The sequence below is a fragment of the Gekko japonicus genome, unplaced genomic scaffold (assembly GCF_001447785.1).
Source record: "Gekko japonicus isolate JY-2015 unplaced genomic scaffold, Gekko_japonicus_V1.1 scaffold759, whole genome shotgun sequence".
NCBI lineage: Eukaryota > Metazoa > Chordata > Lepidosauria > Squamata > Gekkonidae > Gekko > Gekko japonicus.
The window spans coordinates 407,260-432,487 of NW_015176473.1; the positions used below are offsets into that span (position 1 = coordinate 407,260).

Genomic DNA, 25,228 nt, shown 5'->3' on the forward strand with positions numbered 1-25,228 from the left:
CCGCGCCCCCCCCCCCCCCCAGTAGCTAGCAATCCAAAACAGTCCAGTGGAGCCTGAGCGGTGGGTGTTGCCTTCTGACACACTTCCGGTGATGTCAGGGGGTGTGGCATATGCAAACGAGTCATGCTAATGAGTTATGCTAATGAGCTCCTGCACCTCTTTTTCTACGAAATGACTCCTGGTTACCCTTTTAACTATATTGTTTAATTCTTTAAACGTTTTAATGTTTTTATGTTGGCTGCCTTGCGGACCCTGACTGGGTGGAAAGGCGGCATAAGAATGTTTTAAATAAATAAACCCCCAAGAAAATATTTTTCTCCTATCCCCCCTCCCAAGGACGTAAAAAAATTCTGATAGGAAAATTGGGAAATTTGGAGAAGCAATGAAAAAACAAAAAAACCCCCTATGAAATATTTGTTTCCTTTTAAATGGTTGAAATGTGTTTTAAGAAATAGTTTTGCTCATAGCATGGAAATCGGGGAACTTTTTCCCCAAGTCCGATGGGAATTTTGGGGCACACCGAAAGAATGCCTTGGGAATTTTTGAAATCATTTTCGGAACGAGTAAAATACTTGGTAAGACAGGTTTCTGATCGCTTGAAAAGGACAACATTCCGTTTTCCCTAAAAAAAAAAATAATAGGAATTTTTCAAAAATTCCTCCCTTCATGAAAACCCCTGCTTCTCCCTGGAACTCTCTCCTTCCGTTCCACAATCTTTCAATGACTTCTGGGTTCTCTTCTGGCACCTGGACTCGGTGGGAAATTATCCACTGGACCCCCCACAGAGGCCACTGTGTGATTGGGCTGATGGCCCGATCCAGCTGGGCTGCTTGGATGCTCTAACTAACCCAGTCAAGAAAGGTCTTTGCTCACCGTCACAGTCTTGGCATCCATTTCTGTAAAGATGAATTCTCCCCCTTCAAAATCGCCGTTCATGTAGAGAAGAGCACTAGAAACAGAGGGAGAGGGAATGTCACAGGCCTGGCAGCAGCCCAATCCATTGCACGTTTACTCTGAAGTAACTCCCACTCTCGTCAACGGGACTCGGTCCCACGTGGTCACACAGGAAGCTTTACACTGAATTGTCTACTCAGACTGGCAGCAGCTCTCCAGGGTCTCAGGCAGAGAAAGGTCTTTCACAACACCTCCTGCCTGGTCCTTTTTAACTGCAGATGCTGGGGATTGAACCTGGAACCTTCTGCAGGCCAAGCAGAGGCTCTACCACTGAGACACAGCCCCTCCCAATTATTTATTTCTTTATTAATCCCATCTGTACCCCGCCCTCTTTGCAAAGCAGGCTCAGGGCGGCTCACAGTCGCTGCATAGATAACAATTAAATTTTTAAAAGGGAATCTTTTTTTGCCTTAAATTTTGTTCAATAATGAAAACCTTGTCCTCTATTCATAAAAAATTAATAATAAATAAATAAATAACAATTAAAACAACATAAAATCATCTAAAAACAATTCAAGTCATAGCTAATACAAATTCATGAAGTGCAGGTGATGGTTAATTGGTTGTTTGAGATGGCTGACTTTCAGAGTGTACACAGAGGTCTCACAGTCATTCTGCTCATGATCTTCCTGCAGCGCAGGCTGGATGTCAAAACCAAGGGCCAGGGCTCTATAGTGGTGGCAGCTCCCTAGCTGAAAGCCTGGCGGAAGAGCTCCGTCTCGCAGGCCCTGCGGAACTGCAAGAGATCCCGCAGGGCCCTGATCTCCTCCGGGAGCTTGTTCCACCAGTATGGAATGACTTGCAGTCGGAGACTAGGAAACCTTTGGCTAAAAACTGGTCTCTGCCATGCTGTTATTTGGTGGCCTTTGACAATGCACTCCCCAGCCCTTTATCCCCACTTATTCACGGGATAGAGGGAAATAACACTAGAGCTGCTCTTGGAGGAGTGACAGGAAGGTTGCAGGGGAACAGGAGCAGCTTTGTGTCTCCCCCCCCCCAGCTTGCCAGGCTGTACCTGTAGTCGCGGAAGGTGTACGCGGGGGGCTCCTTCCAACACTCATTGGCTTCGGGGTCCAGGAGGCAGTTGTCCGCGTGGATGGGGTGGCTGAGGTCATTCCGTTTGCCCTGCTGGCCTGCCGGAAACGGGGAAAGGATTTCTTTAACTCTTGCCACGGAGCTCGTGCACCGACCCAGATGACCCAGGCTAGTCCGACCTCATCAGATCTCGGAAGCTAAGTAGAGTTGGCCCTCGCTGGTCCTCGGGTGGGAGACCACCCAGGAAGAAGTCCAGGGTCCGGCCACGGAGGCAGGCAATGGCAAACCCCCTCTGAACATCTCTTGCCTGGAGAGCTCTACGGGGGGTCACCGTGAGTCGGCTGTGACTTGACGGTGCATTCCACCACCATGGAGCTCCTCCCACCTCTCAGACTGGCACCAGCTCTCTAGGGTCCCAGGCAGAGAAAGGTCTTCCACATCACCTACTCCCTGGTCCTGTCAACTGGAGATGTTGCTGGGGATTGAACCTAGGACCTCCTGCATGCCAGGCGGATGCTCTGCCACTGAGCCACAGCCCCTCTTTACAACTCTCCAGGGTCTCAGGTGGAGATCTTCCACATCACCTCCTGCCTGGTCCTTTTTAACTGGAGATGCCGGGGATTGAACCTGGGACCTCCTGCATGCCAAGCGGATGCTCTACCACTGAGCCACAGCCCCACTTTACAGCTCTCCAGGGTCTCAGGTGGAGGTCTTTCACATCACCTACTGCCTGGTCCTTTTAACTGAAGATGCCGGGGATTGAACCTGGGACCTCCTGCATGCCAAGCGGATGCTCTACCACTGAGCCACAGCCCCTCTTTACAGCTCTCCAGGGTCTCAGGTGGAGGTCTTTCACATCACCTACTGCCTGATCCTTTTAACTGGAGATGCCGGGGATTGAATCTGGGACCTCCTGCATACCAGGCAGAGGCTCTTCCACTGAGCCACAGTCCACACTTTCGCCCTGATTTACCTGGTAGGGCAGTTCGACACACCAGATGCGTGTAGGAGAAGTAGAGGGTGGAATTAAGCATAAAGTAGGACTCCACGATCTTGCGGGCTTTCTCGCTGACATCATAGAAGAGGCGGGCGCTCTTCAGAGGGACACGCCCCTCGTATCCAAACTGTAGGTAAGCAAAATGGTTAAGCGTCAATATAAAATAAGTGTCAATGTGGCCAGATATGTGGATACTTAAATCCAGAGACTGGGGCCATGAACGGAAAAGGCAGATCTTTCTACAATTGGGGTGGGGAACAGGTTTTCAGAAAAACCTGAAATCGTAAAAAAAGAAAGCGTTGAGGGTTAAAGAACCCCCATACTTTAAGCTCTAATTTTAAGGAAAACCTTTATAAGAGGATGTATCATTGGTATATGTCTCCAGAGAAATTGTCTAGAGTGTACTAAGGTACTTCCAGTTTATGTTGGAAATGTAATCATCATGAAAGACATTTAATCACGTGTGATGGACTTGTAAGAAAGCCAAAAAAAACCTGGACATAAATACAAATATTAATACAAAAGATTTTAAAGACCAGTGTTCCCTCTAGGCTGAGTTAGTGTGAGCTAGCTCACAGTTTTTTAGCCTCCGGCTTACACATTTTTGTCTTAGCTCAGGAAGGAGGGCTCCAGAGCAAACGAATGTATGCAGCAGCCAAATCGCTCACTCATAACCTTAATGCCAGTAGCTCACAAGACTCCACAGCTTAGAGGGAGCACTGTTAAAGACTAATATTCAGCTGAAACAAGAGTCCCTTTTGTTAGGACTAATGGACAACCCGTTCAAAAGAAGTCATGGAACTTTATTTCTATATATGACTACGGCAGCAAGAATACTATACGCGCAGAAACAGAAGTGTCTGCCAATACCTACAATAGAAGAATGTTTGGAGAAGATGTTGGAGCCTGCAGCAGTGGCTAAACTTACTGTGTTCGTTAGGGAAAAGACAATTAGTTTGTTTATTACAGATTGGAAACCTCTTAGAGACTTTTTTGCAGGGGAAAAACAATAATATGGGGGTTGCCAAGAGGAAGGAAAAGAGTGTGGAGAGGGAGATATAGGGAAAAGGGAGGTGCCCCCTGCAAGTCTGTCACGGATCAGGTGGGGTGTCACCTGACGCTGCCACCACTCTGGACTTAGGATCCCTTGAGAAGGCCCAGAGCACCCTCCCAAGACCTCAGACCTCCCTTTTGGCCAAATAAGGCAGAGTACAAGGAAATGGTTTATTTTATAGGAGGTCAAAACAAACAAGGTGCAGGAATAATAACAGTAAGTGGGTGAAAAGAAAAGAAATCAAATGCCCTAGATATATACTGTCCCTAGCTCACTATCTGACGTGGCCTCAGACTACTCACCCTTCCCTCAGGATGAGGGTTTCTTCCCCACAGCAGCCTCTCTTCTGGCTCTGTTCCCTGGGAAGAAGAACAGCTTCTCCTCTTGCACCAGTTCTTTTATTCCCCAGCCCTCTTCTTCCCTATTGGTCAAAATTGGCACCAAAACTTCCCAAGGCCTTCTGGGGTTTGTAGGCCCAGCATCTCCTACTGCTAGCCAGGCTCCCTGGGCCTAGTAGGCCTCTGGTGGCACTGCCCAGATCATGACAAAGTCCTTGTGGGTTCTCACCAAGCAACTGGGCCAGTGGTAGGCACAGTAGAACTAGCCCTGGGCTGGCAGATGGCACCACGCAACAGGCCCACAGTTTCCCCTGGAGAGAAAGCCGAAGATAGGGGGGGGCAGATATGTAGGTTGGCTGGTAGGTGGGAAGGATAGAAGAAAGCAGAGAAAGGGGTGAGGCCATGGGGGCTTTCAGGAAAGGGAAAGAAGAAACAGTGGGCGAGGGGAAAATGAGACGCCCCCCCATGTGTCCTTGTGAGCTCCCCCACCCATTACTATTATTGGTTATGTCAAGACATTAATCCAAATAGAAACCTGATTTCGGAAGACACCTTAAAAAAACAATGTACAAGCATGACCTGGTGGGAGAAAACACAACTACTATCGAGATGGTCAATAGACAGGAAAGATGGGTTTTACGAAAACCAGACGGAATTAGATAAGATACAAGAAAGGGGACCCGCGATACTCGTGCGGGGGGGGGGGAAAGAGCTCCAGGCAGAGCAGGAGGAAGCAGCAGCAGCAACAGGTAAGCCTCCCCCCCCATCCCCAGACACTGGTAGCGCGGCCTAAGCGGCTGCCAGCCACTGATCCTACGGCGAGGCCCAAGTGGCTTCCAGACGCCAGGCCTCGCCGATCTTCTCCTCCCTCCCCCCCGTTCCTGTGGCGAGGCCTGAGCGGCTTCCAACCGCCAGCCCGCTCAGAGTTCCCAGAGTGTTCCCTGCGCATGCGCAGGGAAGGCTCTTTTACTTTTGGGAGAATTTAAATATCCCCTCTATATTTTTTCTACTTTTTAGATTTTTGTGCACACCTGGGGACGGCCCCAAGTGTGCAGGAAAATGCTCTAGGCTGACCCTGCATTGAGCAGGGGGTTGGATTAGATGGCCTGTAGGGCCCCTCCCGACTCTACGATTCTATCTCTGCTTCTTCTCGCTTTGTGATTACTAACGAGCGTGTTTTTAAGCTTCACTCTTTTTTTTTTTTAATGTTCCGAACTAGGCAGCCAATGGATATTTCCCAGGAATGAACCACCAAAGTTGTACTGCAAAACTCGCACCTTGAGAGCCTTGAGAACGGTGGCCCCTTCGAAGCGCTCGTTGGGGGTGTGAGGCGAGGTCTTCCCTCTGTACCCGTCGCCAGCCAGTATGATGCCCTGAAACAGAAGGAAGGTGGGACAGAGGTGAGTAGGTTGTCAGGGCCTCTCTCTCTCTCTCTCTCTCTCTCTCTCTCTCTCTCTCTCTCTCTCTCTCACACACACACACACACACACACACACACACACACACACACACACATGAATGCACATGAAGCTGCCTTCTACTGAATCAGACCCTTGGGTCAGGGTCCTTAGTCAGGTTACGCAACACAGGGCTTCATGAGAACTGTTTATTGGTAAATCCAGTACTAGAGACACGTGTACCGCTTGTGTCAGGAATGGCCGCCAATACTAGGGCCTCTGACTTATACTAGAATCAAACCTCCCCCCTGTAAGCATGAGCCAATGGATACATCTCGTGCATGGGGGCAAAGCAAAAAGCCGTTAACTTTCCCAGCTGAGTAAAACTGCAGCTGGAGCATCTACAAGGTTAAGCATAAGATAGAAAACAGTTGGTGAGGCAGGGAGAGCTGAGACAGAAAACAGGAGGGGCACCCCTCCACATTCCAGACCTATGACAGGGCTACCTGACATCTTGGTCCATCGAGGTCAGTATCGTCTACTCAGACCGGCAGCGACTCTCCAGGTTCTCAGGTACAGAGGTGTACAGAAATATTGATCTCTAAATGTCTCCTGCATTCTCCTGTTCTGTCTTTTGGTAACAGGCTGTGTCTTATTTCCTGTTACAAGCCAAATGGTAGGCCCTATGGCCTCAGTCGCATGCCATAAACCCACATTCTTCACACTTCCATGCTGGAAGCTAGGCCTACATGCAGAAGCTCACGTAGCCGATGGAGAAGCTGGAGTTGGGGGCCATGTGACTGCAGGCGTGGTTTCCAAACTTCCAGCCTATCCCCACTTGTACCCATGACAACCAAAAAATTGGCAACACACCCTGCTACTCCTGATTGGCTGATGGCCACAGCTAGTCATGATTAGATTGGGGTTTAATTGTCTGGTCCCTTAGGAGAGGGACTCTTTCTGTCCCTTGCTTTTGTTCTGCTCTTGCTTCTGTTGTTGCCTGTTTGTTAAGCACCTGGACATGTGCTCTCTGGAAGAGACAAAGGACTGCTTTGTGCCTTAGAGCACATGGAGGGCAAAGATGGGATTGTTCCTAAAAATCCCTTGGCACCTAACTGGACTGTATCCTGGACACTTTTGGAACATGGACACTGTACTGGTAATTATGCATATCTCTAATGTGTAGTTAAGGCAAACTGTCTTAGGTTTCTTATTTTGTGATCTCTTGGTCTAATTGCAATACTCTGTGCTGAATAAAATATTATTCTTGTTTCTAAATGGTCTTTGATGTTGTAACTGGGATTCCAAGTCTATTTCCTGTGCCTACCTGGCCACATGCTACCATTGAGCATTAAGTGTGCATCTCTGGGAATGAGGTGCTAATGTGTTAAGCCCTAGATGCCAGCTGAGAGATCTGAATCTCTGCTCTGAGCTGGAGGGGATTATAGAATACTGAGAGATTCTGGTGGCTTATTGTTCTGAAATCCAGAGAGGGTAGCCTACCTCTCAGGGTTGTTGTTAATGTATTGAAAAGTATAGGATTCCCCTCTCATCCCTGGACAGGCTTGAGGGGCAGAAATCTATACAAGAGGTCTTTCCCATCCCCTACCACCTGATTCTTTTACCTGGAGATGCCAGGGTTTGAACACCTGAAGCTGCCTTCTACTGGTTTTTTGAATGTAATGTTCCTTTTGTACTACTTGTTTTGGACATATGGAAATGCATAACTATTAGTTATTGTATTGATTGAAAAACTATATATATAAGTCATGATTGTCTACTCAGACCGGCAATGTCTCTCCGGGGTGTCTGCCACATTGCTACTACCTGATCTTTTAACCCAAAGAAACTAAAGTGACCAAATGGAGGCTACTGTACTTTAGTCACATCAAGAGAATACGAGAGTCGCTGGAAAAGACAATCAGGCTAGGAAGGACCGGAGGCAGCCGGAAAAGAGGAAGACCCAACAGGAGATGGACGAACTCCGTCAAGGAAGCCACAAAGGCCCTCCGCTTGCAAAAGCTAAGCCAGGCTGTTCCTGACAAGGACATTTTGGAGGTCGTTAATTTCATAGGGTGGCCATAGGTCGGAAGTGACGTGATGATGGCATATAACACTGTCATAATCTGGGGCTGTGCAAAGAAAGGCCTAGCAGGCCCAGGGAGCCTGAGTAGCAGTGGGAGGAGGCCAGGCCTACAACTCCCAGAAGCCCCTGAGAGGTTCTGGCACCAATTGTAGCCAATCACAGAGAAAGGGGACATAATAAAAGACCTGGTACAGAAGAAGAGCTGGTTCTTTCTTCCAAGAGAGCAGGGCCAGAGGGAAGGCTGCTGCAGGGAAGAGACCCTCACCCCGAGAGGAAGGGTGCGCAGACTCAGGCCCATCTGAGGCAGTGGACTAGGGACTGGGAGTCTAGGCGCATTAGGGGGCATTTGGTTTCTTTTCCCTTCACCCCCTTATTACTATTGTTCTTGCACCTTGTTTCTTTCCCATATTGGGCTGACCCCCCTGCAAAAATAAACCTTTTATTTGTTGTTTACTCTGCCTGGTCCTCACGCCTATTATTTGGCCAAATAAGGGAGGTCTGAAGGCCTTGGGAGGGTGCTCTGGGCCTTCTCAAGGGATCCTAGAACCAGAGTGGTGGCAGCGTCAGGTGACACCCCACCTGAGTCATGACAAACACACACAGAGAGAATCAATGAATGGAATCTAGCAACTGAGAGAACATACGTAGGGACCCATGGAAGCATTATTTTGGGGTGGACATATACATAGCCAGGTACACCCCCCTCCTCAATAGGTGGCCCCCAGTGACTTCAGGGAGATCAAGGCAGGAATTATAGGCGCCAAGAGGCCTCTCAGAGTCTGTGTTCATCTTTACAAAATTCACAGGAGTCGGACTGCCGGCTACTTACACTGGCAATCCGTTGCAACTCCTGGCATTCCTTCTCCGAGATCACGTTGTCCAGCAGCACCCGCTGGGTTCCATTCAGCTGCTCAGAGTTATAGACAAATGTCACATCGCTGTACAGGAGGGGACCCCCTAGAGAGAGAGTGGGGGGAAAAACAGAAGAACCTTTGTAAGGTCTTCCTGGCAGCACCTCACACAGGGACCGTGGATGGATGCCACATCTCCCAGGATGGTTTCAGTGGAGGCAGGCAGTACCTGCACCAGAGTGGCTGGTGTTCCCGATTAGACCACAGGGGGCAGGAAGTGGCACTTGAAAGGAACATGTGCCACTTGACCAGGGTGGGGGGTGGGGAGTTAGGATGTCTCTTGAGAGGCAGAGGCCAAGAGCGGCTGAAGCCAAGAGCAGCTGACATCTTGCAGCTCCAAAAATAACAGCCAACAAAGCAATACTCCGGGCCAGTCCAGAGTTCTGTAAAATGTCTAGTCTATGGGAAGAGCTCCAAGCAGAACACAGGTACTTACAGAGCATCAACTGCATAGGCAATGACTGAAGCAAAGAGGAGGAAAAATAAGAGGTTGTATTCATACCCCGCCCTTCACTTGGAGTCCCATTGTTACTTACAATCTCCTTTCCCTCCCCCTCCCCACAACAGACACCCTATGAGGCAGGTGGGGCTGAGAGAGCTCTTCCGCGAGGACTGCTCTTGAGAGAACAGCTCCAAGAGAACTTGTGACTGACCCCAGGTCACACCAGCAGTGGCATGTGGGGGAGTGGGGAATCAAACCCAGTTCTCCCAGATTAAAGTCCACGCTCCTAACCACTACACCAAACAAGCATGACTGCATGATGCTAAACTTCCATAGAAACTGACCCCAGGTCACACCAGCAGCGGCATGTGGGGGAGTGGGGAATCAAACCCAGTTCTCCCAGATTAAAGTCCACGCTCCTAACCACTACACCAAACAAGCATGACTGCATGATGCTAACCTTCCATAGAAACACACCATTCATCCATCCTAAGCCCAGCATAGGCTGCTGAGATCCTTTTGACAGGAGATACTCTACCAGCCAAGGTGGTGGGTAGCGGGGAGTGCAGTCCAGTTGCAGCCGACTTATGGTATTCCCATAGGACAAAACAGATCAAGATGGGTAGCTGTGTTAGTCTGCCTATAGCAGTAGGAAAGAGCAAGAGTCCAGTGGCACCTTTAAGACTAACACAGTTTTATTCAAGGCATAAGCTTTCGTGTGCAAAGTACACTTCTTCAGAGTTTTGAAGAATCTCCGCAGGGCCTGTAAGACGGAGCTCTTCCACCAGGCTTTCGATTAGGAGCCTCCTTAAACACCGAGGAGTGACCCCGTCCCCGTCTGCCTATAGCAGTAGGAAAGAGCAAGAGTCCAGTGGCACCTTTAAGACTAACACAGTTTTATTCAAGGCATAAGCTTTCGTGTGCAAAGTACACTTCTTCAGAGTTTTGAAGAATCTCCGCAGGGCCTGTAAGACGGAGCTCTTCCACCAGGCTTTCGATTAGGAGCCTCCTTAAACACCGAGGAGTGACCCCGTCCCCTGGCTTGACCACCTTCAGCCTGTCTCGCCGCAGAAGTCAGTCGATGAAACTGAGCCGGTGTGAGAATACCATCAGGACTATCACCTCAGTCGTGGTACGGTTTAATCTCTTGTTTAATACTTCGTTTAATACCTCGTGGGCACTCCATGAAATTGCTGAGCGGTCGGGTTACAACGGATAAAAGGAAGTCCTTCTTCACCCAAAGAATGATTCACACATGGAATTCACTGCCACAGGAGGGGGCGGCGGCTACAAGCATGGACGGCTTCAAGAGGGAATTAGATAAGCATATGCAGCAGAGGTCCATCAGTGGCTATTAGCCGCAAGGTATAGATAGGGACTCTGGGGCAAGGGATGATCTGTCTTCTTGGTGCTTGGGGGCGGGGGTCAACAGTGGGAGGGGCTTCTAGTGTCCTGGCCCCACTGCTGGACCTCCTGATGGCACCTGGTATTTCTGGCCACTGTGTGACACAAGAGTGTTGGACTGGATGGGCCTTTGGCCTGATCCAACATTGGCATCTCTTATGTTCTATGTTCTTAATCTAGGAATCTCTGCTCCGGCACTTTAATTGTTTCTGGCACTTTAGGAAAATGGATAATTAACTGTTTATGGATGTTTTATGGATGTTTTTAAACTGTATTTTCACATATGCATTTTAAGTAAGCTGCCCTGAGTGAACCAATAAATAAATAAATAAATAAATATGAAGTGTGGTGTGCCCATGAAAGCTTATACCTCGAATAAAGCTTTGCTGCTCTTAAAGGTGCCCCACTGGGCCCCAACTTTGTTCTGCTGCTTCGGACCAACACGCCGACCCCACCAGAATCCAACTTCATGCCAAAAAAGTGGAGAACAGACTTGGGAAAGGGTTGAAGACACAGAGGGCCACAGTGCTGGGAGAGGGGGGGTAGGTGGAGGTGGGCTCAACTCTCTGGTCAGAGCAGGGCTGGCGTCAGCATAATCAGGGCTTCTGGTGGGGCCCGCTGCCCCTGGCCAGGTACCCACCCTGCTGCCCGCTTGCCCTCCCCCCACCCACTCGTTCACAAGCCCCCTGCCACCCGTTTTCCCAGCCGTAAGGGCTGCCCAGGAACTCCAGGGAGGATGGCATGTGGCTGGTACAGGCATCTGAGTGCAGATGTGTTACGTATTGGGACTGAATCACCCCTAATTGAATCACCCCAGAGACTGGCTGAGCTTGGAGCACCAGAACAATAGCCGACCAGGATTCTGGAATAAACCAATCAAGGAGTAACGCTTTGTCAAAAGCCTATCACGGGAAGTGGGTGTGTGTGAGGTGTGGTGTTTGCATGCATATAAGCAAGACTCTGGCCCTGCTAGGGTCGTCTTACGAGTTAAGCTGAAATCACTAATAAACTGTGAGCTGATCACTATACGTGTCTCGAACCCAGCATATCTCAAGATGACAAGAGGGTTTGGGAGGGTGTAGAAGGGAAGGGTGTGGAGACATGTGGGTCAGCAGGCAGGAAGGGGGCTGGGGGTAGGCAGAGGAGAGGAGGGCCCCCCCGGCACTCTCTGCCCCCAAATTTAGAGCCAGCCCTGCATCAGAGATTCAGGGACTGCCGTCTTCCCTCTGACATCTCAGAAACCAGAGGGGCCGCGTGCCAAAAAGCTCCTCTTGATATTCTGCAGGGAGCTCATCGAGCGCACTAATGGGCTTTTCTGCAGCCCGGCCAACGTAAACCATCCACAGCTGCATGTTTCCATTATATGCTGAGTTTTGTGAGAGAAAAAGCCTTTCTGGACGCGGACAAGGAACGTTGCGTTGCCTGAAATAACCATCGACATCGCTGAGGGTCACCATAATAGGGTCGCCGGCTCTGGTCAGGGAATACCTGGAGATTTGGGGGGGGGGTGGAGCCAGAGGAGGCAGGCGTTTGGGGAGGGGAGAGTCTCCCTGTGCCTTCCCCGGCCTGTCTAAGGGCCGGCTTGCCCGGGCTTCCCACAGCCGCGGGGTGCCCCGGCAAGCCAAGGGAAGCCATGGGGTGTGGCCTAATATGCTAATCAGCTGCAATGTCAGGGATGTGACCTGATATGCTAATGGGTTTCCGCTGTTGGGTGTGGCCTATTATGCTAATGAGTTCCTGCTGGGCTTTTTCTACCAAAAAAAGCCCTGACGAGCACCAACACATGCACAACATCCGAACTGCTAACAACTGAACAGTTAAGGCCCTCACGTTGAGAGCAAGAAGAACAGCTAATTGTTGGCAGGTCATGCCAGTAAGACATCAGGCTTGGTGATCTTAGTGATCTAGACTGTCAGTAATGGCAGCCACTGTAACTAGCTCAGACCGGTTCTGGCAAGAGCTATATTGCTTGGCAAGATTGAGTCAGCAGAGACTGCTGATTGGCTATTGGATGTATATATTCGTACATATGCTGTATAACTGTTCCCTTCACCTGAATGACTTGTCTGGCGAAGCACTCTGTCGGTGTATACCAGATTAATAAAGAAGAAGAAGAGATTGGATTTATACCCCGCCCTTCACTACCCGAAGGAGTCTCAGAGCGGCTTACAAACTCCTTCCCCTTCCCCTCCCTACAACAGACACCCTGTTAGGTCGGTGGGGCTGAGAGAGCTCTGACAGAAACGGCTCTTTTTCAAGGAAAGTTCTTGTCAGAACTACAGCTTGCCCAAGGTCATCCAGCAGGTGCAAGTGGAAGAAGAAGAAGAAGATTGGATTTATACCCTGCCCTTCACTACCCGAAGGAGTCTCAGAGCGGCTTACAAACTCCTTCCCTTTCCCCTCCCCACAACAGACACCCTGTGAGGTTGGTGGGGCTGAGAGAGCTCTGACAGAAACTGCTCTTTTTCCAGGAAAGTTCTTATCAGAACTACGGCTTGCCCAAGGTCATCCAGCAGGTGCAAGTGGAAGAAGAAGAAGAGGAGATTGGATTTATACCCTGCCCTTCACTACCCGAAGGAATCTCAGAGCGGCTTACAAACTCCTTCCCCTTCCCCTCCCCACAACAGACACCCTGTGAGGTTGGTGGGGCTGAGAGAGCTCTGACAGAAACTGCTCTTTTTCAAGGAAAGTTCTTATCAGAACTACGGCTTGCCCAAGGTCATCCAGCAGGTGCAAGTGGAAGAAGAAGAAGAGGAGATTGGATTTATACCCTGCCCTTCACTACCCGAAGGAGTCTCAGAGCGGCTCACAAACTCCTTCCCCTTCCCCTCCCCACAACAGACACCCTGTGAGGTCGGTGGGGCTGAGAGAGCTCTGACAGAAACTGCTCTTTTTCAAAGACAGCTCTTATCAGAACTATGGCTTGCCCAAGGTCATCCAGCAGGTGCAAGTGGAGGAGTGGGGAATCAAACCCGGTTCACCCAGATTAGAGTCCGTGCTCCTAACCACTACACCAAACTGGCTCTTACTATAAATATGAATATTGTAAATAAACTGTATATAGTTAGCTCTAGACAGTGTGGTCTGTCTTGCTTTCTATTGCGGGCACTTTACCTGTACTGAGCTAAGGCAGCAGAGGTTCCCTGCACAACACTAATGATAGTGGTATGGCCACCGTGTACTATCTACTATCTAACATGCCGCCACCTAACATGCCGCCGTCTACATGCAACAGCACTTTGTCTTACAAATCTGTTTGTTTGTCTGAATTTCAGATGATCGCTCTGTGGATGCATCTACGTTTTATTGTATTTATCCTGTTGCATTTCAACTTGTTCTAAGCTGCCCCTGAGCCTGCCCATGTGGGGAGGGCGGAATATAAATCCAAAATATAAATATAAATAAAACCTCCAATCGTGGTAGACAACAACTGGCCAGCATGGGGAAGAAGCCCAGGGGTGTGTTTTCCCAACTGGCGTGGGCCTGCCTTTGGAGTTCAGGTGGGGGGATCTCCACGTGCAGCCCAGTGAACCAGCCACGTGCCGCAAAAAACACTGTGAGCGTGATGCCCCTTCTCTCTTTCGTACTAGTCCGGATCGAGGCTGCTGCGTTTTTCTCAGGCCGATCAGGAGGAACGGTTGCCGTCCCCCGGACAGCGACAAAAATACATCTGATGGAGCCCACAGTCAGGCCTTTGGAAACGCTCGGCCTCCAGTCGCAAAGCAAACCAGATGGGAAGGATGCAGAGTGGCTTTAAATCATGGGAAACTGAGCTCCCCTTGCAGAGTTGTGAGGGGGAAGAAGGGGGGGGGATGGCATCTGGAACTTGCGGCTCTCTGGAACCTTTCCGGGGAAATCGCTTTGGCTTTCCTTGTCGACCGCAGCACGATTTCTGCCTGAAGTCAGCAGAAGACGGAATCCTCGTCCCAGTCACCAGTTCTACCTGCAATGAAGTGTTCTGTTTCCTGGTAGCTGTGGGGGGGGCATGAGTGGGAAGCCCCCTTCAAAACTATTCCGTTGCTTCTACAACTGACTCCGTAGAAACCCACAAAAGTTCAAGAACAGCAGGATTCGCCAGGGGCCATCAGGAGGTCCCCCGGTGGGGCCAGAACTTCAGGAGCCCTCCCTTGGTTGCCCCCCAAGCACCAAGAATGCCGAGCATCACTGCCACAGACATAAGAGAAACCATGATGGATCAGGCCAGCGGCCCCTCCAGTCCAACACTCTGTGTCACACAGTGGCTAAAACCCAGGGGCCATCAGGAGGTCCAACAGTGGGGCCAGAACTTCAAGAGTCCTCCCTTGGTTGCCCCCCAAGCACCAAGAATGCTGAGCATCACTGCCACAGACATAAGAGAAACCATGATGGATCAGGCCAGCGGCCCCTCCAGTCCAACACTCTGTGTCACACAGTGGCTAAAACCCAGGGGCCATCAGGAGGTCCAACAGTGGGGCCAGAACTTCAAGAGTCCTCCCTTGGTTGCCCCCCAAGCACCAAGAATGCTGAGCATCACTGCCACAGACATAAGAGAAACCATGATGGATCAGGCCAGCGGCCCCTCCAGTCCAACACTCTGTGTCACACAGTGGCTAAAACCCAGGGGCCATCAGGAGGTCCAACAGTGGGGCCAGAACTTCAAGAGTCCTCCCTTGGTTGCCCCCCAAGCACCAAGAATGCTGAGCATCACTGCCACAGACATAAGAGAAACCATGATGGATCAGGCCAGCGGCCCCTCCAGTCCAACACTCTGTGTCACACAGTGGCTAAAACCCAGGGGCCATCAGGAGGTCCAACAGTGGGGCCAGAACTTCAAGAGTCCTCCCTTGGTTGCCCCCCAAGCACCAAGAATGCTGAGCATCACTGCCACAGACATAAGAGAAACCATGATGGATCAGGCCAGCGGCCCCTCCAGTCCAACACTCTGTGTCACACAGTGGCTAAAACCCAGGGGCCATCAGGAGGTCCAACAGTGGGGCCAGAACTTCAAGAGTCCTCCCTTGGTTGCCCCCCAAGCACCAAGAATGCTGAGCATCACTGCCACAGACATAAGAGAAACCATGATGGATCAGACCAGCGGCCCCTCCAGTCCAACACTCTGTGTCCACAGTGGCCAAAACCCAGGGCCCATCAGGAGGTCCACCAGCGGGGCCAAAACTCCAGCATCTCCACATTCAGTCCACTGTGTGAGACAGGATGCTGGACTAGACAGACCACTGGTCTGATCCACAGGGCTCCAGATGCTGGAGACAACCAGTCATGGAGGGCTGGCTTCCTAGAAGCACGTGGCTGGTCCATGTGGGAAATGGGATGTTGGACTTGGTAGTCTTTTGGTCTGATCCAGCAGGGCCCTTCTGCTAGTTCTACTTGGAAAGGTACAGGTGCCCAGCATGGAATTACCCTGAATGCTTTTCTTCATGGTGTTTCTATTTATTTCACTTCTACCCCACCTTTTTACCCAAAGGGGGCCCAAAGTGGCTGATGTCATTCTCCCCTCCTCCATTTTATCCTCACAACAACCCTGTGAGGTAGGTTAGGCTGAGAGTGTGACTGGCCCAAGGTCACCCAGCGAGCTTCCAGGGAAGAGTGGGGATTCGAACCCAGGTCAAATCTAATACCCTAACCATTACATCACAGAGGTACTGCTATGCTTACTCTTGTGGCTTTAAGAATTTTTTGCATGCAAAATGTCTGGGCACAGAACCCGCTCACGGGTGGAATCTTGTGCTTTGGCTGCAGCCTGGCCAATCTTCTTCTTCTTTTTAAATTATCTTTGTAACGTGCGAACAATAAGGGGGGGGGAGTAATATTTCTTTTAACTATTTTGAACAATCTGACCCATGTCTTGGTGAAAGTGGGATTTGTCTGCAAATCTGCAGGCTTCTCTGCAATTTGCACAGATTTAAATAATCTTCTGATATGCCTGAACATCAGGTCTACAGTGTACTTCTCAGTACTATATTTGGAGAAGTTGGAGGAGTTTCTATGAACCCATGTGGAAGAAGAAGAAAAAGACGTTCCGCAGGGCCTGCGAGACGGAGCTCTTCCGCCAGGCTTTCAGCTAGGGAGCCACCACCATTATAGAGCCCTGGCCCTTGGTTCCGACACCTAGCCTGTGCCGCAGGAAGATCAGGAGCAGAATGACACCTAGACCTCTGAAAGTACACCATGAGAGTCAGACATCTGGAATAACTAAATCACCATCGCCAGCATTTTATTAATTTGTATTGGCTATATGTTTTGTACTAGCTATAAGGGAATTGTTTTTAGATGATACTACGTCTTTTAATTGTATTTATGATTTGATTGTTAGCCGCCCTGAGCCCACAAATGAGCGGGATACAAATGAGATTAATAAATAAATAGAAGAAGAAGAGAAGGAGGAGGAGGAGGAAGAGATTGGATTTATACCCCATGGCCCTTCACTCGGAGTCTCAGAGTGGCTTACAAACTCCTTCCCTTCCCCTCCCCACAACAGACACCCTGTGAGGTAGGCGGGGCTGAGAGAGCTCTGAGAGAAACTGCTCCTGAGAGAACAGCTCTGACAGAACTACGGCTTGCCCAAGGTCATCCAGCAGGTGCCAGTGGAGGAGTGGGGAATCAAACCCGGTTCTCCCAGATTAGAATCTGCGCACTTAGCCACTACACCAAACTGGGAAGGAATTATCAATTTAGTTATCAAAGATGAAGGAAGGGGTTAGAGCCTGACCCAATTCCCAAAATCTTACCTCTGAAGTCTGTTTTCAATGTCCAGGCAAACCTTTGGAACATGTTAAAGAAAAGGGCGGTGGGCTTCTGAGCATGCGCAAAGTGCCTGTCCACCACCACCACCACCGTGGAGCCACAGCCTGCCCACCTACCCACACGGTGGTGTGGATTCAGGAAGGGATGGGGGGGCAAAGCACCCGGACAGGGTTCAGGAGGAGTTCAGAAATTCTACCCTTTTAGAAATTAGTCAGCAAGGATGGGGGCAGGCTCTTCCTGATCTTCTGGGCGCCTGGATACGATGAATTGCCTGTGACCAGAATCTTACCTTCTCTCAGCTCCCGGTCCCCTTTGCACATGCTCTTCTTCCCTTGGTGCTGCCCCGTGCCGTCCGCTTGGTCGCCGTGGGCACCGGAAGGTATCCTGTGGAGCAGAAGTGATGAGGAAAATGTGTGTGTGTGGGGGAGAGATTCATCATAGAATCAATGTGGCCTTAGTTAGGGTTTAATGTGACTAGCACCCCATATGTAAACCGCCCAGAGACCCCCACGGGGGTTAGGGCGGTATATCAAATCGAAGTAATAAATAAATAAATAAATAAATAAATCATCCAGTCTGGCTCTCGTGTTTGTTCCCCGCCTCGCCCCATTCAGAAGGGAGGTGCATTCTAACCAGAGAGAGGGTCTTTTCAGTGGTGGCCCCCGGGGTCAAAGAAGCCCTCCCCCCACGAGCCATTATGGTCATAAGCACTAAGACATCTGTTGCTTGTTCTTGCAGGCTTTATAACACCATCTGGATGCCGCAGTGGTTTTTGCAGACTCACTTGCTGTCCTTGAAGACCACCTGGAAACCACAGCCGGTCCAGGCGGGGAATGAGGGGGGGCTTACCAGGAGCGGGAGGCAGGCCCAGGCGACGTCACTGTCAATGTGGCGGTGTACAACGGACGTGATGTCATCATGCCGTGACAGTAGTTATTCCTGTTTCCTCCCTCCTTTTTGTATTTCATTTAAAACTAATAAAAATTATTTTTTTTAAAAAAAATTCCTACTGTGACATTGAGGTAATGCTCTGGTATTTGGGCCAAAACGCAATGATAAAAATGGCTTCTACCATAGAGTTTTTGCTCAAATACCAGAGTGCTGCTCGGATGTCGCTGGTGTGATGACATCACTTCCTGTACGTACTGGAAGTGGCTTTGCCAAGTCGCCAGCGACCTTGCCTTCCACTTTCTCCTGGTGAGTCCCCCCATCGGCCCGCTAATCAGCAGTGGGGGGCAGGGCCTGGCGATGGGGGACCCCCACCTCCATGGGGGGGGGGCTGGTAGCCCTCGTCCGGAACATGGCCGCCCAACTGTTCTCAGAGGTTGCCTGCTGGAATAATCTGCAAACTCATTTGCTATGAGGGCCGGATGTGACATATATGCCACTTTATTGGGCCGGGCCATGGGTGCGTTCAGACGAGCCGTTTAGTCCGCTTTCGGCCCGCCTCAGAAACGGATTTTATCTGCGCGATCACACGGTCAACATCTGCCTCCCGTCCCCAGCCGTCGCTTTCCGGCTCAAAACCGCTTCAACCCGGAGTGTTTCGATACCAGGTCCCCAAGTGGTGCTTTCCTGATTCTCCGGTTCCAGCCGCATTTTCCCCGTGTGATCGCGCCTCTGGTGTTGAGCCACTTCCGGTTTACACCCTCTCCCCGCTCGAAAGCTGCCCGAGGCTTCTGCTTTTCGCCCGCCATTTTAAAAAAAGCGTTGCTGGTGTACGCATAGGCGGAGGACCACCACAGGGTTATTAAAACCAATGTTTAAATGGTGCCTAGTTTTAGCCTTTAGACGAGTTCGGGATGTCACGGAGAATACCGAACCCAATGAGAGGGCAAATGGGACACCCCTTTCTCAGTGACACGTGACCCTCCTTCCCCCCCACCACCTGAAAGGGTGAGGACTGGCCCCAGCACTTTCAATGCAAATCACCAGATTGAGCGGCTACAATTTGGGCTGGAGGGGAAAGGGGGCTTTACCCCCATCGATCTTTATTTGGTTTTGCTACTTGGAACAGGCTTCTTTTCTTTGTGGTCAGCATTTTGAGGGGGGGGGCATTTTTTAAAGGACAAGATTTCCCCTCTTTTTTAAATCCACATAATTTATATACATATATTATTAACAGATAAGTCATGTTTGAGAAGGTAATTAAATTCATTCCTTGCGCTGCAGGGAAACTTTCCATATGTTCGATAGCACAATGAATGTATCAAGGTCTTTGCCATTGAACCAATCCTCGCAAACTTACAAAGCAGAACTCCATTTTCTTTCTTTCTTTCTTTCTTTCTTTCTTTCTTTCTTTCTTTCTTTCTTTCTTTCTTTCTTTCTTTCTTTCTCTCTTTCTTTCTCTCTTTCTTTCTTTCTCTCTTTCTTTCTCTCTCTCTCTCTCTCTCTCTTTCTCTCTCTCTCTCTCTACTACCCCTCCCCTTTTAAAATACTAGTAGCTCCGCAGAGAAAGAGAGTGAAGGTTGAAGGGTTAATCCTCTCTTTTCTCCACGCAGAACTGAGACAAACTGAGGCACTGGAACCTGCCACTGGAACCTGCCACCAGTTTGGTGTTGTGGTTAAGTACGTGGACTCTAATCTGGGAGAACTGGGTTTGATTCCCCACTCCTCCACTTGCACCTGGCTGGATGTCCTTGAAAAAGAGCCGTTTCTGTCAGAGCTCTCTCAGCCCCACCTGCCTCCCAGGGTGTCTGTCAGTTGTGGGGAGGGGAAGGGAAAGGAGTTTGTCAGCCGCTCTGAGACTCCTCTGGGTAGTGAAGGGCAGGGTATAAATCCAATCTCTTCTTCTTCTTCTATTTGGCAGGAGGTTGGGGGTCCAGGATGCCATTAGGGTCTGAGCCCTCAATTTCTCCCTGATTATGCACTTCTGTAATGCCTGGTTTTGACTGCGGTGTGTCCATGTGAAGTGCCATCCAGCTGCTTCCAACGTACGGCGACCCTATCCAAAACGTCCAATCGTTGGCTGCCTCGCTCAGGTCTTGCAAACCTGTGTCTTGACGGCAGAGCAGCCCGAAATGCTTCTGCTTCTGGGTTTCTATTATTTTTTTCCAGGCTACGTTCAGACTTCTGGACAGCTACGGATGGCTGCAATCTGAACCCCCTGGGCTTTCTCTTTTTTCTTTTCCCCCTTTGCATCTGTGCCCTTGATTAAAGCCCTGCACGAAGAGGAACCCTGATGCATCAAAACTCAGCTTTCCCCTGTGATTTAAAATGTGCCAATCGCAAAACTGATTTTAGAAATGCTCTGAGCTGAACCAGAAAGCCGGCAGAACAGAGCAATGTGCAGCCTTTAAGCAGCGGCTGGACACACACTTGTCAGGGATGCTCTAGGCCAGGGGTGTCCAACATGCGGCCCGGGGGCCGGTTCAGGCCCCCGGAGGGCTTCTATCAGGCCCCCAGAGTGGAACTGGCTGTCTTCTGCTTCTTCTTCCAGTTCTGCTGCTGCTGCGTCATCGTAGGTTTGCAGCTCACAGATACACACCTGGAACTGCATACTCAAGATTGCAACAGCACAGACATTTTGATACAACAATTCAGAGCAAGAGGTGTCAGTTACCAGACACTGTCAAATAAACAAAATATTGCAAGAGCGCTAATGTTCTAAGCAGGGGTCATTTCCTGCGGGAGCGCACAGGAGCGGAGCTCCGGCAGTAAGGAGCCCAGGGGGCGGGAACATACAACAAGCCCCACCCCCTGCTCCCAGCAGCCCTCAGTCGGGCCATGAGGAGCAAGAAGCAGCCAGGTAAGTTGCAGAGCCCCCCCCTCCCCGGCTCGCCTTTCGGTACAAATCCTCTGCAAGGGCAGATCTGCACGTTCCCCCCCGCAATAGCTAGCAATCCAAAACAGTCCAGTGGAGCCTGAGCGGTGGGTGTTGCCTTCTGACACACTTCCGGTGATGTCAGGGGGTGTGGCATATGCAAATGAGTTATCCTAATGAATTATGCTAATGAGCTCCTGCACCTCTTTTTCTACAAAATGACCCCTGGTTCTAAGCATGTTTTTTATTCTAAGTAAAAAACAAAACCCTTTGTGTCTGTGTCCTTTATAAAGTTTATATCTCCGCTACCGGGCATTACATTTTATGACACACGTGGCCCGGCCTAACAAAGTCTCATTTATGTCAGATCCACCCCTCATAACAATTGAGTTTGACACCCCTGCTCTAGGCTGATCCTGCATTGAGCAGGGGGTGAGACTAGATTTATTATTTATTAATTATTTATTTAATTTATATCCCGCCCTCCCCGTGAAGGCAGGCTCAGCGTGGCTTACGGTCATATATAAAAATACATTGTACAAATATTAAAACAGATAAAACAGCTAAAAACACAAGAAAGTGCAAAGTGCTGGCAGTGCAGTAAACAATAAACAATGGCGGCCTTCTTTCAGCATCCAGCTGTCACGATCGCCCTATTCCAGGTTCCTTGCCAGGCTATCAGGTATTACTTTAGTGCTGGTGTTACTTCGGTGCTGATGTTAAGGCTGGGGCCACAATGTTACCGGAGGCCCCTTAATGAAAAGCCTGGCGGAAGAGCTCCGTTTTACAGGCCCTGCGGAACCGCAAAAGGTCCCGCAGGCCCCTGATGTCCTCCGGGGGCTCATTCCACCAGTGCGGGGCCGCCACAGAGAAGGCCCTGGCCCTCGTCACAGCTAGCCTGGCTTCTTTAGGGCCTGGAAGGGCCGGACGGTGTTGGGATCCAGATCTTAGTGCTCTCTGGGGAACATGTGGGGAAAGGCGGTCCCCTCAGGTAAGATGGCCAGTATGGCCCCTTACAGCGCTGTGTGGTTCTATGATTCTACCCTGGGCGTCCCTTTTAAAACCTCGCTCTCATCGAGTGAAAGAACACCTGAACAGAGCCTTTATCTCAAGAGGGGGCCTTGGAGGTGGCGGCTTACCTGTGTTCATCCTGCCGAGAGCCAGAGATGCTCCAATAGCTCTGCAATGAGAAGAGAACGGCCTCCTCAAGACTCTCCACTCCAGAGGTTCACGCCCCACCCACCGCCCGGCAGTTGCGCGTTCTTACCGGCTCGGTATAGGAGAATCCCAAGCCAGCCGCTGCTGTCTGCAACAGGTGCGCTTCCAGCTTATGTCGCCTCAGGAACATCACAGCGTACTGGAAGAGCCAGAAGGATTTAAAGATATGCTGATCGGGAAAAGATTCACAGGCGCTCACCACCATCAAGCGGAACATGAGCATTACGCACAGGTTCTCGAACATCCCCAGCCATAACATGAATGCATGAGTTCTCACAAATGGACAAAAGGAAATGATTATTTACATGGCATCTGATTAAAATGTGGAATTTGCTGCCAGAGGATTTAGTGATGGGCACAGGGATGGACGGTTTTCAAAAGGGATTAGACAGATTCATGAGGAGAGGTCTATCAGTGGCTAGTAGACATGGTGACTGAGGGGAACTTCCACATTCAGAGGAAGTCAGTGCCAGGGGCAATGTCAGGAAAGGCCTCGGCCTCTGTAACCTGCTTGTTGGACCTCTAGAGGAACTGGTTGGCCACTGTGCGAGGCAGGAAGCTGGACTAGATGGACCCTAACTAGTCTGATCCAGCAGGGCTCTTCTGATGTTCTTATGCAGGCCTCGGCCTCTATCTCCAGTTGTTGGTTGTCCAGAGGAACTGGTTGGGCACTGTGTGAGAAAAGATGCTGGACTAGATAGACCACTGGCCAGATCTAGCAGGGCTCTTCTGAGGTTCTTATGAAGGCCTCTGTGCCCTGTTGTTGGCCCTCCAGGGGAACTCATTGGCCATTGCGTGAGACAGGATGCTGGACTAGATGGACCACTGGTCTGATCCAGCAGGGCTCATGTTCTTCTGAAGGCCTCGACCTCTGTGCCCTGTTGTTGGCCCTACAGGGGAACTATTTGGCCACTGTGTGAGACAGGACGCTGGACTAGATGGACCACTGGTCTGATCCAGCAGGGCTCCTCTTATATTCTTAGGAAGGCCTCGGGCTCTATGCCCTGTTGTAGACCCTCCAGAGGAACTGGCTGGCCCCTGTGTGAGATGGGATGCTGTCTAGATGGACCACTGGTTTGATTCAGCAAGGCTCCTCTTATGTTCTTATGCCCTGTTGTTGGCTCTATGCCCTGTTGTTGGCCCTCCAGAGGAACTGGTTGGCCACTGTGTGAGACAGGATGCTGGACTGGATGGACCCCTGGACTGATCCAGCAGGGCTGTTCTGATGTTCTTATGCCAAGCAGGTGGTCTGCCACTGAGCCATGACCCATTCCTAGAAAAGGTTGCCTTCTACTGAACCAAACCATTGGTCCACCAAGGTCACTAATTTGTCTACTCAAATGGGCAGCAGCTCTCCAGGGTCTCAGACTGAGGTCTTTCTAAAAACATCCGGTTCGTGACGGGACGTGGATGCCACGGGATACTAGCGCTCCCGCGATCAGACGCCTGCCTGTGCCGCGCGTTTTCTGGATACTAGTGCACTTTCCTTGGTACTTTTTAACTCCGCATTTTTGGCGGGATGCCACGGGTTGGCCACGGGTGCGCCACGCTTCCCAGATGTTGCTGTGTGATCATGCCCTGAAAATTCACCCGACATTCGTGCTTTTCGCGCAGCAAATTCTCCGTGTGACAGGGGCCATGGAGTGGCGGCAAAAGAGATTGCTGCTGGTCCCTCAGCAGCAAAAGCATGATACATTCATGTCCCCACGGTGAAAGACTCGTTTCATAGATCGGCTCCTTACCTCTCTGGGCTTGATGCTTGAGAGATCCACCAGCCCTTCCAAGAGGCTTCCGTAGTAGCTCTCATTGTCTAAGACGTCTTCATCATCTGGATGGAAGAGGAGGTACGACCTGGCACACTCCAGGGCTTGCATGTAATCACCAACTGAAAGAGGGATTGGGGGACAGTTGCTACGGGCTGGAAATTTCATGCACCATTTTCTGCATCCTAGCCTGCGCACCGAGGACTGTGGCTCAGTGGCACGCAGAAGGTCCCAGGTTCAATCCCCAGCATCTCCAGTTAAAAGGGCCAGGCAGGAGGTGATGGGAAAGACCTCTGCTTGAGACCCTGGAGAACTGTCAAGAGGGGCTGTGGCTCAGTGGTAGAGCATCTGCCTGGCATGCAGAAGGTCCCAGGTTCAATTCCCGGCATCTCCAGTTAAAAAGGACCAGGCAGGAGGTGATGAAAAAAACCTGCGCCTGAGACCCTGGAGAGCTGTCAAGAGGGGCTGTGGCTCAGTGGAAGAGCCTCTGCTTGGCACGCAAAAAGTTCCAGGTCCAATCCCCGGCATCTCCAGTTAAAGGGATCAGATAGGAGGTGATGGGAAAGACCTCCACCTGAGACCCTGGAGAGCTGGGGACCAGGCCGTAGCTGATGTGAAAGACCTCAGTAGCTCAGTGGAATGCTTGGTATGTGGAAGATCCCAGGTTCAATCCCTGGCATCTCCAGTTAAAAAGGACCAGGGAGTAGGTGATGTGGAAGCAGGGGTCATTTCCTGCAGGAGCGCACAGGAGTGGAGCTCCGGCAGTAAAGAGCCTAGGGGGCGGGCACATGCAACAAGCCCCGCCCCCTGCTCCCAGCAGCCCTCAGTCAGAGCAAGAAGCAGCCAGGTAAGCTGCAGAGTCTCCCCCTGGTCCAAAACATTCCAGTGGCCCCATGTTTTATTCAGGTATTAAGACCATGTTTTATTCAGGTACAAGTTCTCCCTCCTCTGTGAGGACAGATCTGCACGTCCCCCCCACCCCCCTTCTGACACACTTCCGGTGACGTCAGGGGGAGTGGCATATGCAAATAAGTTATGCTAAGGAGTTATGCTAATGAGCTCCTGCACCTATTTTTCTACGAAATGACCCCTGTGTGGAAGACTCTTCTCTGCCTGAGACTCTGG

The 25,228-nt window shown here is 50.5% G+C and overlaps 1 protein-coding gene and 1 non-coding gene across 2 annotated transcripts in view; one reads left to right on the forward strand and one right to left on the reverse strand.

The window, feature by feature from the left end:
* P3H2 (prolyl 3-hydroxylase 2) overlaps positions 1-25,228 on the reverse strand; it is a 57,438-nt gene that overhangs the window by 9,232 nt on the left and 22,978 nt on the right. The window contains exons 4-12 of the mRNA XM_015427165.1: positions 24,083-24,225; positions 22,390-22,479; positions 22,262-22,302; positions 17,649-17,743; positions 8,691-8,818; positions 5,656-5,751; positions 2,963-3,113; positions 1,970-2,087; positions 874-949 (exon numbers count right to left, since the gene is read on the reverse strand). Of these exons, the coding sequence (XP_015282651.1) occupies positions 874-949; positions 1,970-2,087; positions 2,963-3,113; positions 5,656-5,751; positions 8,691-8,818; positions 17,649-17,743; positions 22,262-22,302; positions 22,390-22,479; positions 24,083-24,225 (938 nt within the window). The remainder of the gene's footprint in view (positions 1-873; positions 950-1,969; positions 2,088-2,962; positions 3,114-5,655; positions 5,752-8,690; positions 8,819-17,648; positions 17,744-22,261; positions 22,303-22,389; positions 22,480-24,082; positions 24,226-25,228) is intronic.
* TRNAA-GGC lies at positions 24,426-24,497 on the forward strand. Its single transcript has one exon. It is a non-coding gene; the product is annotated as a tRNA-Ala (tRNA).